This window comes from Xiphias gladius, chromosome 10, assembly GCF_016859285.1.
Source record: "Xiphias gladius isolate SHS-SW01 ecotype Sanya breed wild chromosome 10, ASM1685928v1, whole genome shotgun sequence".
NCBI lineage: Eukaryota > Metazoa > Chordata > Actinopteri > Istiophoriformes > Xiphiidae > Xiphias > Xiphias gladius.
In genome coordinates, this window is record NC_053409.1 from 10,250,456 (window position 1) to 10,268,149 (window position 17,694).

General features: G+C 39.7%; 1 protein-coding gene across 2 annotated transcripts in view; it reads left to right on the forward strand.

Annotated features, from left to right (window-relative positions):
- Positions 1–17,694, forward strand: part of arhgef10 (Rho guanine nucleotide exchange factor (GEF) 10) — a 52,308-nt gene that overhangs the window by 10,216 nt on the left and 24,398 nt on the right. Inside the window, exons 3-18 of one of the 2 annotated variants that reach the window (XM_040137520.1) lie at positions 1,298–1,708; positions 3,080–3,424; positions 4,532–4,568; positions 4,788–4,876; positions 5,199–5,255; positions 5,866–6,053; positions 6,844–6,960; positions 7,648–7,759; positions 8,004–8,116; positions 8,235–8,312; positions 8,393–8,572; positions 12,655–12,771; positions 13,215–13,307; positions 13,892–14,062; positions 14,900–15,045; positions 15,758–15,942. In XM_040137520.1, coding sequence (XP_039993454.1) covers positions 1,298–1,708; positions 3,080–3,424; positions 4,532–4,568; positions 4,788–4,876; positions 5,199–5,255; positions 5,866–6,053; positions 6,844–6,960; positions 7,648–7,759; positions 8,004–8,116; positions 8,235–8,312; positions 8,393–8,572; positions 12,655–12,771; positions 13,215–13,307; positions 13,892–14,062; positions 14,900–15,045; positions 15,758–15,942 — 2,439 coding nt within the window. The remainder of the gene's footprint in view (positions 1–1,297; positions 1,709–3,079; positions 3,425–4,531; positions 4,569–4,787; positions 4,877–5,198; positions 5,256–5,865; positions 6,054–6,843; positions 6,961–7,647; positions 7,760–8,003; positions 8,117–8,234; positions 8,313–8,392; positions 8,573–12,654; positions 12,772–13,214; positions 13,308–13,891; positions 14,063–14,899; positions 15,046–15,757; positions 15,943–17,694) is intronic. The other variant, XM_040137521.1, reaches the window with a different exon arrangement.

The window sequence follows — 17,694 nt, forward strand, 5'->3', positions numbered from 1 at the left end:
CTGATGAAACTGCTCACAAAGAATCAATGGTATGCTTGTGAGCAAAACTTTGACAGCGTTAGAATATCATTCTCAGAAGTTAAATGGACCTCCCTAAATGTTGGCTCCTGGTAAGAAAATCAGAAACAGTTTGGAAGAGTTCAAGGGTGAGATGGTGGTAATAAGAGTTTCTTCCACTCAGGGTCTGTGGTTTTGGCTCAGGTTATCCTTCTGTGAATCCTGTTTAAATGATTAGCCAATATTTTCCACAGCACTGTAATCATGTTCGTTTTTTTAAATATTCGCTCTACTTTAGTTTTTTTTTTTTCTTTAATTACACCACTGAGTGAATACTAAAATACCGTCTTTATACATTCAGCTCTTAGTGCCAAAAACATGAAACCAACTGATGAAAGTTGAGCCTGGGCATTCCTGATCCTTTTACTCTCATCTTGCTCTCTATTGAGAGACACTGACTCAGGGCCACACTCTGTTCATCAGATCAGTAGTAATGCATAAACTCAGGCTGTACTACTCACTGAAGGGAGTAACAAATCTCTTTCCTGCTGGCCTATTTGCAGTGTGGAAACTGGAAATTCATGTGTCGTTCCCTTCCTGTCTTCTACCAAGTGAGCTTTCTGATGTGAACGTGACGCCTTTGAATACTGACTATAGCCAGTGGTTTTGCCCTAGTTTGTTTTTGCTATACAGTAGAGCAGATGATGTGCTGCTTTGGTGCTAATCCTTGATGCTAATCCTTGATGTAAAAATTTCTCTAAGAAAACATGCTGCGGTGGTAGACTCCACCCTTAATTATAAGTCTGCATGTGGCTCACTCCTTTAACTTTAACAGCCCAAGGACTAGAACTGCCACCCACAGTGTATCTGTAAACAATCTCTAAAGTAGTTGTTGAGTGAAATAATATGATTATTGAGTTAAAGTTTAGACATGAGTCCTTAGAGTGTAGTTTGCTATACTTTATATACTGTAACTTAAGGATTCAAATGTATTTTTCATTTTTTGGATATGTTTCAACTTGTCGAATTGGACTGGTTGATATAAATCCCCTCCAATACTATATTTCATTTATAAAAGCAATGTATATCACAATATTGTAAATCTTCTGGAAATTTGGTTGAAGTACAGTTTATGGGTTAAAATAACTATATGGCAATGATAAATAATAATTACAATATTGCCTCCAATGTCCTAGTAAAACCAGGGATGTAAAAGGAATAGCTACCTCAGCTACCTTGTCTGAATGTATTGTAATATAATCCAGCACTCAGTATCTGTGAACCCTATCTCTGTTTCCAGTGTTGGCAGACAGCGTCCCTTTTGCAGATGAAGATGAGGGGGAAGCCTTCGACTTTGATGACAGTGCTGATGACGTTCCTGAGGCTGACCGCCCACCTTCTGCACCTCCAACTCCTCCAGCCCCCAGCAGCAAGGATCAGAGCCAGGACAATCTGGTGGCCAGTCACCCTGAGGGCCATCTCCCCATCCCGGACCCCACAGCACCTTCCCTCATATCTGACACAGCTCCATCATCGGCAGACACAAGAGTTGCCGCAAGCAGAGCCTCCACAGCAGGCGGAGCAACAGCGGAAGGACCAGAAGGAGAGGGGACATCTGCTGCTGAGGGGACTGATGACACAGAGACACATTTACCACCCCCTCCACCCCCTCCTCTTAATGAAGATGCAGAGACAGATCCTGGAAGAATAGGTTTGCAGCCCGAAAGTGTTGACATTTTACTGTTGGCTCTAGGGGATTAAGAGTCCAGTTTAGCCTTTCTTTGGGGCAGAGACCCCTTTGCACTACAGTTGCTTTTGGACATTGGTTAACTGCAAATAATGCCTTGAATATGTCTGATGCTCTGTGGTAGTGGTCAAAAATTCTCCACATTCTCCTGTTGTGTTTAGTGTACATTATCTGGCTCTAATCCAGACCCTTCAGCTCAGGCTAAAAGTGAGGCCGTGAAGTGGGGCAGTCTGTCTCTCTCATAACACCTTGTGTCTCTGGCTGCCTGGTGCTGGAGGTTGTCTGGCTTTTATCACAGAAAGTTGTGACAGCAGCAGTAGGCAGGGCTAAGCTCTGCCTATTCTCGCTGACTCACTCACTCACTCATTCTGTAGTAATGTAGTGAAGGGATGTCCACACTGCACTAATTTTTCACTTTATGCCCTAGCCCCAAAGCATGCATGATTTTAACCCCTAAACATATGCCTTGTATTTCTATTATCATGGTAACCTCCTTTGGCTACATAGTAAAATTCACTAAATTACCACTATATGTTTAATCCCAGCCCTTACCCTAACCTAAACCTCAACCAAAGCTCCTTGAAAAAGTGAGACTGATCCAAAATGACCTCTCTTTGGAAAAGTTTCCTCGCTCTGAGAGTCTAAAACTCAGATCAGTTATAGATAAAAGCAAAGGGCAGTCCAAATGCCACTTATTGTAACCTTGGACAACAGTCTAAAAAGTTTAAAGTGTAACTGTTTAGTAAAGTTTTATATATACTTGAATAATGAAAGTAAATTGATAGAACATTAAGGCCACTGGTTGAAAATAAAGTGTATATCACCAACTGAAAACAACAAAGTTCTCTGAAGAATCAGAATAAATAAAGTCAAACTTATGACTTTACTTTTTACATTTTTTGGCAGCATAAAATGTTTCTTTACTGGAAAACCATTGCTGCTTATCTTAGGTGGTCTGAGAGGTAATGATGATGCTAAAGTTGTAGGTTCAAACCCTGTCCAACCATAATGAATTTAGTTAGCTGGTGTCATAATTTTCTAAACTACAACTGTGGTTCTTGTCCCTTCAGGGAAATTATTACATTGGGGTTTGACTGTTTTTACACCCAGTCTCTGTGGGTCTATGTCTATACTTATCTTGAAAGTATATTTATAATCAAATTAATTACAGTGTAATTACAAGTAAGCTGCTCATGTATTCTGTAATTTGTTTCATTATGAGTGTGCCTGACATAGCATTTTTTTAGCATGTTTTTGTGATCCATATTTGCTCAGTTCTTTAACTGTGTAAATATGTAACTATTTAAGTTAACTGTATCTGATTTCTCTCACCAGGCAGCGAAGGCCAGGATCCATCCATCGATGACCCTCACCCTCCTCAGACCGTCCCCAGGACCTCCTCCCAGGGCAAAGTCAACCCCTACTCTGTGATTGACATCACTCCTCTCGAGCTGCAGCAGCTTGAGCAGCAGCATGGGCCCTCCTCTCCCACTTCCTCACCAATGGAGCCCAAGGAACGAGAGGAAGAGCCCCAAGATATCTGCACCAGCCCTGTTGGCATCACTTCCGGATACTCGGTCCCCGTGCCCTGTGGCTATGCAACCCCCTCTGGTGTACCACTCATCACACCAGCTTACACCACACCTGTCATCATTCGGCACCTCTCCATGGATGATGATGGTATAGTAAAGCCTGCAGTGGAGGGAAATCTTGAAAATACTTTTATATCTAAATCATGATTCATGAAATAGTAATGATAACCATGCGACTATAGTCATTTTTTTTAAAAACATCTAGGTCACCATACAATTCTGTGGATATCTAGGTTACCCTGGTGGCCTAGGTGCCAACCATGAACCACAATGTGCCTGGTTTGAGACGAGCCAGGGACCTTTTTTACTGTCATTCCTGACCCCTCTCTCTCCTTATCTCTTGTTATCTCTCTACTTTCAAATTAGTAAAACAGACATAAAATGCCCCAGAAATACTTAAAATTTTCTCTGGGTATCAAAGCTCTGTTTCTTCTTACTTTCAGTAAATTCTCTGCATTTCTCACTACACACAAACCTAGAGATACAAGGCTATGACACGTCAATGCTGTGTCAGCTACTTCTATGCTGTCTCCTTTCTTCTTTCCCTTGTTTTTCCTAAAGCCTTGCCACAAGGAAGTAGGGACTAAATTTAGCCCTCCCCAAAGATCTGTGTTGGCTGTAAGGACTTTCCGGTTTCCCTAAAATCATGCAGTAGCTGTGTCCAAGCCTGTGGCCTGGCACTCTGAGGAGTCTGATTACACTGTAATTATCTCACCAAGGTCACAGAGAAAGAATTTTGAATCACATAGGTTTGTGTGATAATTTACAAAATTGTTTACATTTGTGCAGTGTTTTGGTTTTTGTCTCAGTGTCCTGTTGGCCATGATATGGTTAGCAAGGACATTTTACTACAGTTTACATTGCATTTTTAATTAGGTGCATGTGTCAAGTGAAATTCATCAAAGCACATTTTCAAAAAACTGTCATCTTAAATAAACCTTAGGTATTGTAGGAGACATGGAATCATCAGTGACATCTGGTGGTGGCATATGAAAAAAGTTAACACAAGTTAAAATTCCTAAATCCTGGAACTGGGTGGTCTTTTGGAGATGCTTGACATGCAGTTTTCAGATTCTGGAAAAAGAAATTGTATTGATAATGGTGTATTTAGTTTGGAAAAAATACACAGTTCAGAAAAGGAAATGCACAGTGTTAGATTTTCTTTGTGTAATATTTTCTCTTTTTCATCCCTCAGTCACTGTGGTCGGGACCAGCAACACGCCTGTGGACAGGTTCGTGACAGCCAGAGCAACAGTTATAGTTACTGACCCTTATCAATATATTAAAAATGACTGTTGTCTTCAGGTCAGTGGTAATACATAGAATAATATTACTTTATTAATACAGTTTTTATTAAAATAGTTTTATAAAAATTATTCTGACAGATATAAATTAGATAAATATTTTTGTTTTTATAGTTAATCTTTTGTTTGTTTCCATGGTTTTTCAAGTGTTTTCAGTGAAGAGTATCCACCTATTAGAGAAGAGGATGCTTTGGCTAAATGGGCGTCAGATCCTGCCAACACTGCATGGATGGAAAGTAAGGAATGAAATCCATAATAAATGAACATCTTGTAGAGAAGCATGTATAATTTCCATGGAGAGAATACTGGTGTTATTTCAGTTTTTGCTGCACTCGCTTGCTTTTGCACACAGTGCAGTCCTTCAGGGCACTCTTTTTTTCTTTTGACACAGCCAAATTCCCAGACATTTCCTTCCCTGTTCTTTTGAGGAAGCAGACCCTTGTGTGTGTGCCTGTCTTTTAGATCCCCCTCACATTACTCTTTGTTGTGTGAACAGCTTAGCTGTGTGATATAAGAAATCCTGCATTAGCTCTTTTGAATGTTTATTTTGTGGGTCAGATCCAGATGAGGTGATTTATGATGACGTGCCCAGAGAGAACTCCGACTCTAACACAGGTTTGTGAAATTTCACAGATTCATTATCTTAGCCTTAAGCTTGTCAGCATCGCTCACTTTCACTTCTAGTTTCTTTGCTGATTTTTTTTTTTTTTTTTTTCCTCAAAAACTGGGATACTTGAATTATTCATTTAGGCTGTTGAATGAAGAAAATGTTATTAAACAGTATTTTTCTGTTGTAACATTATGGCAACGTTGAGTGTTCTGGTTTACAAACCAAAACAATAGCCATTCAATTAAAATTACCTTTTGTGACGCTTATGATTTCAGTAGTTTCATTATTGTTGTTGTTAACAAAATAAGAGCAACACCCTATGATATAATACAAATGACCATGTAAAATCAGCACATTTCTGCTCTCTGCAGAAATTCAGCATTAGAAGCTCTACAAAGACAATATTTAGTTCAAGGGTACTCAATTTCAGTGCAGTATATCGTTATTGTGTTTATATGTATACACATTACATGATCCTAGTTAAAGTTTATGCTGCTAACATTTGATAGAATAATCATATGAAGTGTTCTGTAGGTTCCATTATTTACAGTAAGGTAATAGCTGAACTATATTTCTAAATACATTTTCTATGACTGTCCTGTTTTTTTCATACAGATCCAGATGAGATGATCTATGATGACGTGGAGCTTGGCGAGGAGGGTGGCTGCAGCAGCTCCCTCGACAATGGATGGAGTTCTAGCGAGTTTGAAAGCTACGACGAGGCCAGTGATGGGGAAGGTCATCCTGAGAATGGCCTGCCCCACGCCTTCATGAGAGGGAAGCCGCCCCAGAGGAAGACCCATGTGTGTAACAATCACCCTCCCAACTCTCTGTCTGGATTACAGCAAACAACCAGCTCCTGTGTCATTATACTGTACATCTATGGGTGGGCGAATGACAGCAGTGGATAAAGCAGGGATTCATTTTATTTTGTAACTGTGGAATTTAGTAAAAGGGATTGTCTGCTTGCTCTTAACCTGTTGATAAATTATTTATAGATCAAGTCATCAATGATATACAGTCCCTTTGTGTGTGTGATGTTGAATCAACAGTCTACTTGCCTCTGCAGACCTGAGAGAGATCATTCTGGCTCATAGTCAACCGGCTTCACTCTGTAATGTTTTGGCTTGTGGTTTTGAGAATTCAACTTCACTTTGTGTACCACATTCAGAGATTAATGATTGCTTCAGGCAATACGTTTTTTGTAAAGCATTTTGTGAATTTTGTGTTGAGTTGGTAAATATTTAGTTATACATGAATGCAACTATTTTCAAATTTGTAAAGTGAAGGAAAAAATAGAAAAATTAATCAATAACAACTGCAGTAAAAAAAACAAAACAGTCAGTATTGTGGCTGGAGACAATGGTCTCTGTGGACTCTGTTATTATATTTCAGTCATCAGATTCAGTTATCAATGAATCAGATTTTTGTGATACAAATGAAGTATAAATTTTCCATTATGGTGTGCAAGTGCATTTTGCATTCTGCCTTTTAGCAACAGACATCTCAAAATTAAAGTGAATTTGCGGTGGCTCTAAGGTGGTAGCTCATTCCAAAACCATAACCAGTAACGCTTGCTTTGCTTTTGTTTAGCTCTCTCAAGATCTGACTCGCTTGAAAGAACACTATGAGAAAAAGATGAAAGATCTAATGGCAAATACAGTGGGAACGGTAGAGCTGCAGCAGCTAAAACAGAAACACGAGCAGAAGGTAAACTACCTGAGGCTCACCTCACCTGCCTGTGCCAGGCAAAGTAGTCCCAACCCTTAACTGTCGGTCTAGCTAACCACTCTGGGTATCTGACACTCCCTCAGTACCCTCATACTGCTCTGATGTGAATGATTTGTGGTGGTTATACTGGTGATGGGTTTGCATACAATTTATTTGCCTCCCTGTCTGCTGTGTTGATCTTTCTCGTTATATGTTTATGTACTGGACGTTGTAAAGCTTCAGATATATTCTTCAGTAACAGTTTTTAAATTCTACAGTAAACTGAGACACCAGCAATTGAGTTTTTATTTTGAGCCATTGATTTGAGAAGTTTTTAAGCTAGCTCAAAAACTGTTACATATTGTAACAGAAAATATTAGCGGCATTGACAGTATTTCTCCTAACTTAAATCAGTCTTAATGTATGTAAGTACTGTGTTACTTCTAGCTGATGTCCCAGTTTCTGTCATTCTCTGGTCAGCTCTGCTCTCCTGTATTACATGGTCTGCTATTTAGCTTCATCCCTGCTCTAACACTGCTTCTTTCCTGCTTAGCTCAGTTCAGTTTGAGACATAAGTTTAGACAAAGTAAACTAAACTTCACCTTGGATTGAAATTCTCAACTGTGAAAAAAATTACTCTGTGAAACTTTTGCAATAAGATTAATAGTATATTTTGTCTCATCCTAGATGCAAAAGCTGGTGAAGGCAGCTAAGGAGGGGACCAAGGATGGGCTTGAGAAAACAAAAGCTGCAGTGAAAAAGGGACGCTCTTTCATCAAAACCAAGTCATTCTGTCATGGTGCGTCAGCCTTAAAAGACATCTTGCCTTCATAAATGGCAATAAATAAATAAATCCCTTTAACTAAGCACCCCCCCTTAGCTCTTCTGTTTATGTTAAGTCAGTGTTAATGTGAAAGTTTCGGTATTTTACTAAAGGCTAATATGGTTTACACAGGGCAGCGTTTTTCCTGTGCTTTCAACATGTTTGCTTAATTGCAGTCATTTTTTACAGCTTCACTTGCTCTCTCTTCTTAATCGTTTAGAGAGGAAGTCAGCCTGTTATGAGGATGAGGAGTCTGAACTCTTCATTGAGGTGGACTGTTTCAATGTTGAGCCAGTGCTGTGTCCAGCACCAGAGGGTCTTTCACAGCAACAGGTAATGAACATGCCCTTCAGCTTAGATCCCAGTTCATGTAACTATTTGCCGTGTGAATTTGCTGTTAAAATAAACACCAAATGCCCAAAGACCAATGGTTTGGTATGTTCCTCTATAGCTGGTGAGAAGATGTATATTGGGATCTATATTGGAGAGCGAGAAGAACTATCTTGATGCACTGAAGAGGATACTAGAGGTATGGAAATATGAGTGCAGGAAATGCCAAATCCACTTTTAAGTGTATGTTATTACAGTTCACATTATCTACTTTATCAGCAATATGAGAAGCCCCTATCCCAGATTGAGCCAAGGCTGCTGAGCGACAGGAAACTGAAGATGACATTCTATCGTGTGCGTGAGATCCTGCAGTGCCACTTCCTGTTCCAGATCGCCCTGGCGAGCCGCATGGCTGAGTGGGACAGCCTGGAGATGATTGGGGATGTCTTTGTGGCGTCGGTAAGCGGAGGCTGTAATTATAAAGCCTCTTTTACAGGAATTGCACCAAAATATTTAGAAATAAATAGTCTACATTAGCTGTGGTACCCCTGAAATCCCTGACTCAAGCTGTTTTTGAATCAGTTTGACATTTATGGCATTTATGATGATTGCATGCAGCACAGCCAGAATCCTCACTTTCTAACCATCTTACTTCATGTCAAAGACACTTGCAGATACAGAAATCTGCACTCTGTTCTCTTATCTTATGCACGCCACCCTCCTCGTCTTTGGCTTCCTAGCAAATCGTTGGCAAGGATCTACAAAATAAAAGACGTCATCTCCTACAGTCCTGCTCCCCACTTCACTTCCTTGTTTTTGTATGAATTGACCCCTGGCATGACAACAGAGGAGCAGTGAGACCCATACGAGACCCATTTGAAGTCTGTTCACTGCCCTCTCTCACCTCACAATTCTCATAAAACAACAGGACTCACACACTAAGAGTTTATTTTGGGAATGGAATATCCCCTAAAACTTAGTGTACATATACAATTAAATATAATAATATGAAGATATAGTTACATTTAATCTGTTTTAACTGTAAGCAATATTAAAAGTTGTTTATTCATTTACAGTATACATAGACAAGACAGAAGCTAAATACACAAATTCCCTAGCCACCAAACTGTAGAAAAATTTGAAAAAAACAACTTACAAATGGACAAAAATAAGTACTAAACTTAAACAAAAAATAATCAGACAACCAGACACCCAGTCATCTTTTGACTTGTTTAAGCCAAAATCTATCTACTAAATAAAGAAGCAGTTAATCATCTAAATAGAATTTTCAACAATGTTATCCACTTCTTTGAACCAACTGTCAACATTAACAAAAAAAAAGAAAATTAAAAGTGCTCAACCCGAGTTTTACTACAAAAATGTCTTCCACAATGTCATCTTCAACCTTAAATAATGCGAAGGAAAAGGAGAAGGAGAAAGCGTCTGCACCAATACGCCAGCAATACCGCCCGCTACCTGGTATTGGACTTCAGCAGAGAGGGATGTTTTGGCAAAGTCGCCAAATTTCTCAAGTTAATCACGGCTAAGTTAGTGGCAATAAAAATCCACAAAAAGAATGAAGATCACATCATTCAAAGGGAAGTGGCGATGTTAGAAGCAGTCAGGACTCTTGAACCAGACAAAAACAATAAAATAAGATTCATGGACAATCTCAGGTTCAATGACCTCTCCTGTCTGGCCTACAAAATGCTGGACAGGAGCCTTTGGGACCTGATGAAGGAGAGGAAATTGATGTCACTGAGTCTCAATGAAATATGCCCCCTGACCCACCAGTTACTGGTTGCTTTTGAAGCCCTGAAGGATCTTGGCATCATGCACACGGACTTGAAACCTGACAACATAATGCTTGTCAATCACAAGAATCAGCCATGCAAGATCAAGCTGAATAAGGAAAGCTGTTTAGAGATCAGTCTAAAATTACTTACAACAGAAAGATCCAGGGCTTCTTTAAGTAGGGGTAAGCGGTGGCATGTTTAAAATTGGAGGGACAATGCTAGTAGACAGAGCATTTAACAAAGGCCAAAATGTCTGGCCCAACCGTCTGAAACACTTACTTTTAAAAAATCAAGTGGGAATGCAGTCTGAAGGGCAGGTGGATGATTTTGAAAGTGCGACAGTGCATTCAAGGGTTGACAGAGATTTCCTGAAAGTGAGTTAGTGCTGAAGATGGGCAGAAATAAACATCCAGCTCTCCGAATCCACTGGCTGCGGAATATCCACTATCTTCTTACAGAAATAATGAAGAAATTCTTCACAAATCTCTGGGGAGGATTCAGTGGGCTGGCTAAGTGGGGGACCAATCAGAGTTTATGGTTTTGAAGAGAATTCTGGGATTATGGCCATGTACAACATTCAAAGTAGCAATGCAGCAAAGTTCAGGATCATTGCTTTCCACATGAGAAAATAATGTTAATGGTAGAGTCGGGGTTTTATTATGGCCATAAAAAGAACTATCAGTTTATTTTCAGATGTCCTAAGAAGCTTAGCTGGATCATATTCAACACATATTTGGGTGAATCAGGAACAATTAAATAAATAAAATTAACCTGCATTCTGTTTTGAAACATTTTCTTATGAATTCTTTATGTGAGCGCAAGCACAAAAACATAACAACAAACAAAAGAAAAAACTCATAAGTTGCTAGGTAAACATGCCTGTCAAATTACAGGATGTGTTGGTAAAGAAAAAAACTGAAATGATGAGATATTAACAGTTAATACACAAATTCTGTGAAGGTTATATGAAGAATGACCAATGTTAATAATAAAGGTTATATTAAACAAAAAAAATTAAAAGTGCTCAACCCGAGTTTTACTACAAAATGTCTTCCACAATGTCATCTTCAACCTTAAATAATGCGAAGGAAAAGGAGAAGGAGAAAGCGTCTGCACTGTCGCCAGCAATACCGCCCGCTACCTGGTATTGGACTTCAGCAGAGAGGGATGTTTTGGCAAAATCGCCAAATTTCTCAAGTTAATCACGGCTAAGTTAGTGGCAATAAAAATCCACAAAAAGAATGAAGATCACATCATTCAAAGGGAAGTGGCGATGTTAGAAGCAGTCAGGACTCTTGAACCAGACAAAAACAATAAAATAAGATTCATGGACAATCTCAGGTTCAATGACCTCTCCTGTCTGGCCTACAAAATGCTGGACAGGAGCCTTTGGGACCTGATGAAGGAGAGGAAATTGATGTCACTGAGTCTCAATGAAATATGCCCCCTGACCCACCAGTTACTGGTTGCTTTTGAAGCCCTGAAGGATCTTGGCATCATGCACACGGACTTGAAACCTGACAACATAATGCTTGTCAATCACAAGAATCAGCCATGCAAGATCAAGCTGAATAAGGAAAGCTGTTTAGAGATCAGTCTAAAATTACTTACAACAGAAAGATCCAGGGCTTCTTTAAGTAGGGGTAAGCGGTGGCATGTTTAAAATTGGAGGGACAATGCTAGTAGACAGAGCATTTAACAAAGGCCAAAATGTCTGGCCCAACCGTCTGAAACACTTACTTTTAAAAAATCAAGTGGGAATGCAGTCTGAAGGGCAGGTGGATGATTTTGAAAGTGCAACAGTGCATTCAAGGGTTGACAGAGATTTCCTGAAAGTGAGTTAGTGCTGAAGATGGGCAGAAATAAACATCCAGCTCTCCGAATCCACTGGCTGCGGAATATCCACTATCTTCTTACAGAAATAATGAAGAAATTCTTCACAAATCTCTGGGGAGGATTCAGTGGGCTGGCTAAGTGGGGGACCAATCAGAGTTTATGGTTTTGAAGAGAATTCTGGGATTCTGGCCATGTACAACATTCAAAGTAGCAATGCAGCAAAGTTCAGGATCATTGCTTTCCACATGAGAAAATAATGTTAATGGTAGAGTCGGGGTTTTATTATGGCCATAAAAAGAACTATCAGTTTATTTTCAGATGTCCTAAGAAGCTTAGCTGGATCATATTCAACACATATTTGGGTGAATCAGGAACAATTAAATAAATAAAATTAACCTGCATTCTGTTTTGAAACATTTTCTTATGAATTCTTTATGTGAGCGCAAGCACAAAAACATAACAACAAACAAAAGAAAAAACTCATAAGTTGCTAGGTAAACATGCCTGTCAAATTACAGGATGTGTTGGTAAAGAAAAAAACTGAAATGATGAGATATTAACAGTTAATACACAAATTCTGTGAAGGTTATATGAAGAATGACCAATGTTAATAATAAAGGTTATATTAAACAAAAAAAAATTAAATTTGAAATTTCTTTTTGTGTAAGAAAATTTAAACTATAATGATACTGCAGCCTTGCTTTTTTCAAAGAGTTCTCCGAATTATACCAATGAGTACTTTGCTTGTCTCTGTCCCACAGAGCAACACATACGAGAGTTTTCTAGTGTGATGCCAACATCTGCAGGATGATATCATTTGTCTGTGTCTCCCAGAACTGTTACAAATCATGTGATACGATATGTTCCTGCAAGTGGTTAGTGCATTAAAATGTCTGTGTTTCTCAACAGTTCTCAAAGTCTATGGTGCTGGACGCCTATAGAGAGTATGTGAACAACTTCAGTAATGCAATGGCAGTGGTAAGGAAGACGTGCGCATCCAAACCTGGATTCCTGGAGTTCCTCAAGGTTTGACAGAATTGCACAAACATGAATTGTTTAGCACTGGAACTACATTGCATTGTGAAAACAGTGTCATAAATAATGTTCTTAGGGATTTTTTTTTTTTTTTTTTTTTAAACATGCACATATTTATTCATGGTTACATCTTTTGGTATTCTACTGCATTTCAGTAGAAAGGGCTTACAGCTAATTGTTTTCACCAATTATTTAGTGAAATTCTTTGTATTTAGCAGCCTGTTGACAGTAAAGACAGCTAATTACATTAAGTACATGATAGGTTAAATTATTTCCTTACAACAACACTGAATAAAGATACTCAAAAGTACATACATTTACACAGGTGTTAGGTACAACTATGTACCCCTCTAGCATGCTTTTAGACCTACTCCTTATAAATTCTTTTGACTGGTATCTCACTACACTGCAGTAACCAGTCTTCCCTTCTGCAGCATCGTCAGGAGACCAGCAGTGACAGAATGACTTTATATGGCCTGATGATGAAACCTATCCAGAGGTTCCCACAGTTCATTCTTCTCCTTCAGGTATAATGACATCTTATTTTATGCTCCTTTACAGTAAAGGCAATATACAGAAGGCAGTGTGGTATGTGCATTCACCACCTACCAGCAGAGGGCGAGCTATACACATAAGTCAAGGCACTTTATTTTTCAAAGCGCTTACCTTAAGGGTAGATGAGAGAAATGTTCTAAGGGGAAATGGTTTCCTCAGATGCTGCTTTCAATTTCCATGGCGTATTTACTTTGCTTGTGTCTCTTGCAGAAACCCTCACATAAAATATGGGACACAGGGTAACTTTCTTTTTTAAGTATAAACATGTGTAACAGCAGCTTAATGGCTACAAATACCAATCAAAATAGCTTGGGTGTTAATGATACCGGCAAGTGTAATCTACTTTCATTCTATTATTAAATCGTCATCTATCATGAGGATGTGTGCTGTATAAATAAAGAAGAATGGAAGAGTAGGAGAGGGCATGCTTTAGGGAGCGTTGTACAGGTGCAGGTTTTTTATTCCATTAATGACATAGTTTAAAAGCACTGGTCCTCAGTGTGGATAATCAGCAAATGACTAACTAATGTCTGACTTCTCTGTGCATCCTCATCAGGACATGCTGAAGAACACACCAGTGGGTCATGCAGACCGTCTGCCTCTGCAGATGGCCCTGACCGAACTGGAGACACTGGCAGAGAAGCTCAATGAAAAGAAGAGGGAAGCTGACCAGCGTTGTGAGATCCGTCACATTGCAAAGGCTATGAACGAACGCTACCTCAACAAGGTCTGCCCATTTGTATTAAGACTGCCATTGCTTGGTGGAGTCAGTGTTCTTGATACATAAGGTTTTTAGTGTATATTTTTTATATGATGGTTAAGAATGTGGATAGAGCTGATTATGTACTCATTTCTCAGTCAGTGTGCAAACTTTTGGCTAATGTTTGATTCTTTTAGCATATGCTGTGGCATTTCCCTCTTGTCCCAGTGTGGGTGGCCATCAGGCACTTGAGCTTCACATTTCCTACCAACTATTCTCCTGACTGAATACCATATTTTTAGCGCATGGCTAAGCACAACATGTGCACACAACACCAGCTTTCCCCAAGGTATAATTATTTGTCTATATGCAGCCACCCACTCGGCATCTATGTAGAAACATGTGTTTACAGGATACCCCACATGGGGCAGAGGAGTTTAGTTCCTCATAGCCTTTAATTGTTCAGAGTCACTGTTGATAGCCATGTATTATATGCTGTTAGCCAAAATGGATGGTTTCACAGTAGCGAGTGACACGAAACATGGGGGGCAGAAGAGCAAGATGACACTTGAAAAAGGTTCCCAACCAGACTGAATTTTTTCTTGTGGTTGAAAAAGCTGATTGCAGTGTTCACTTTAGATTTTATCAGAGGCAGTATAGGCTGAAATGCTCCAGGATTGTTGTCTTGTGTAAGCCAATAAAACCTAGTGAAATGTGAGTACTGTTGGTCTCTGAATGACTTACATTCCCTCTCTGAGCTTGGTATTGTTACCTTGGTACTTAAACAAACACTTCAATCAGAGATCCAAACTCTTACTATACGTTGACATAGTATCACTTTGACACATCAACTCTATCCCTTAGCTTCTGAGCAATGGCAGCCGCTACCTGATTCGCTCAGACGACATGGTAGAGACGGTTTACAATGAGCGTGGTGAAATCATCAAAACCAAGGAGCGGCGCCTCTTCCTGCTCAATGATGTGCTCATGTGTGCCACGCCCAATATCCGGTAAGAGTGACCGCAAACCAGACCTGTTCTTAATCTCTCCTTTTAATTGCTCCTTCTCCTGTCCTTGGGTGCAATATTGTGTAATCTCTTCACCTTTTTACAGTTTTCGAAAGGAATTGCTGTGTATTTATTTTTGTTGTGGTATTGATTGCCAAGACCACCTTGCTTACTGTAAGGGAACATTTAATGTAACTAGGATTTCAGTAAAAATCGATCTCAAATTGAACTAAATTGAAATTAAACTGTCAAGTGTAGAGAAAGATGGTAAGCATTGTATGTCCTTGAGGTGACATTTGACCAAACTGAGTCTCTGGGTTTGTTTTGTTTCTTAACCAAGAGTGATGGAGAACTCTGTTCCTGGGCTTTTCAGTTTCTGTCCTGTAATTGTACATGCTGGTCACCACATAGTACATCTGGGAAATGTGCACTGATTTGTAAAAAAAAATTGGTTTTCTAGATGAGTGACATTTACATTGTCTTACATTGTCTTAGAAATCTACACTGTCTTAGAGTTCACACATGGCATCCATAAGCCTTCTCCACCGGTGCTGATGTTAACTGTTCTCTTTTCCTGCCTTCAGCATTTCTTGCACACATATCCCTTCTTCTTACACAGTGCAGAAGATTAGTGTAATCTCCACAAACAAGGGATTAACACCATGAACCAGTGCCACTTTGTCACAAAACCTACATCTCTTTCTGTTCTATCCAGGTGTCAGGATGGTAGTGGGAGTGGCAGTGGTAATGCTCCACTTGACCAGAAGTTCCTTCTAAAGTGGAGCGTGCCTCTGAGCTTTGTGGAGGTGCTAGAGTTTGGATCCAGTGAGGACATGGCCGACAGCAGCCGCTACCCAACAGCCCATTCTGGGGAGAAGGTGGTCATCAACGCTAAGCCAAGTATGAACCACAGTGTCACACTCTGTTGTTTTAAATCAGCAGTCTGCCAATTTTCCCTTCTGTGTCTCTGTTTCCCTCTCTGTAAACTGAAGCCAAAATGTCTGGTAGGAAAGGTGACAGAGTTAAATTAGCTGAATTGATTGGGGATTAACAAGTAATTGAGGATTGGTCCCTGTATAGGCAATGTGGATTTGAGACTCTGGGATAGGAGCCAATTACTGCTGGTCAGGTAATTGCTCATGCTTTGTGTCTGGTTAATGAAGTTCTCAGTAGTAACTAAAGGTAAATATCTCTATCTATCTGTAGTACCTGGAGTGATTTGATTGAACAAATCAAGTGATAGACTTGTAGCATTGTACTATTGTTCTGTTAAACTAACAGACGTTGTCTCTTACATAAATACATAGAGTAAATGGATAGTTGTTTCTTGCTGGACATTTACAGACATTTCTGAAATGGCGTCAGTCCTGCACAGACCATCCAGCCCCTGAGTATGTATTTTTTCCTTCTGCAATCCTCTGGTCTGCTGGCTGCCGAGTCCAATGATTTCAGTCTTTCCACTGGGTTCTCCCCTGTCACAGACAGCTGCTCAGCCACTTTAAAAGGCCCAGATTAGACAAACAAGAGGCATAATGAGAGCATATGATTTTGTGGTCCCAGCACTGCAGTTTCTATTCCTGGATCTAGATTTTTCTGGGTGTATGCGTTTGTGTCGAGGTACTGGTTGTGCACATTGCTAGGCTGGTGAGTGCTTTGATACTGTATTATTCCTGGTCTGTCAAAGGTTATATGTATTCAAGCTGAGGTCAAAGTCCCACTCTTTTAGTTGCTATTGGTAGTGGGCTGAAATTACTACCACTGTGCTCAACCACTCTCTCTCACTCTCATTCTTTCTCCCTCTAATCCATCATCTGTAATTTAGTTACATTAAACTCAGTCTTTTGCAGCTGCGTGTCACAGTGTCACATTTATCTCATAATAAATCCTGTGATGTTTTTTATGTGCATCCAGTTCATCAACTGTGTCTGATTAACAAAAGATTACTGTTCAGTAAAAACCAGGACATATTTCTGTCCAAGTGCACAGGGTATGACAGTAACGACCATAAATTAAATTAAGTGGGACAATGCCTGTATTATTGTATTGTTCCTCCTGCTTTGTGAAGTTGTCATCCAGATGATAGCGTGTGAAGTAGATGGTCCATATTGACCCTTTGCGCATACATGCACATACAACCTCCTGAAAATATCAGATGGTGATTTTCCACACTTTTCCCTTCTTCCACTGCCTTAAAATACTTCACCCTTTTTTATCTGCCTTTTATATCTTTTTCCCTTTACCTCCACATAAGCCACATTTGGTTCCTCTCTTTTGCACTAATCTCCTGCCAGGCCACCTGCCCTCCTCTGATACTTAACTTAGCTATATGAACAGTCCAGCCATTGCATGAGTGTACGTAACAGATGGCACAGACAGACCTGTGTAACACTTGGTCTGGCTGTCAGGTTTTCCTAGGGCTGCAACTGACAGACGGCTTCACAGCCTCATCTTAAAGGGATGTGCACTCTCCTTAAAGGCCCAAGGATGGCCATATGGGTCTCAGTGTATTGTTTTGTTCTTTCAAATACCAGTTAATTGAATTAGATGTTGTGGAAGTAGATTTTGAGATGATATGGACCGACAGCAGTGCTTCAAAAAGAACTGTTAATTCCCCTGACAGAACTGATTTACTGAATTAGTCAACAATAACAT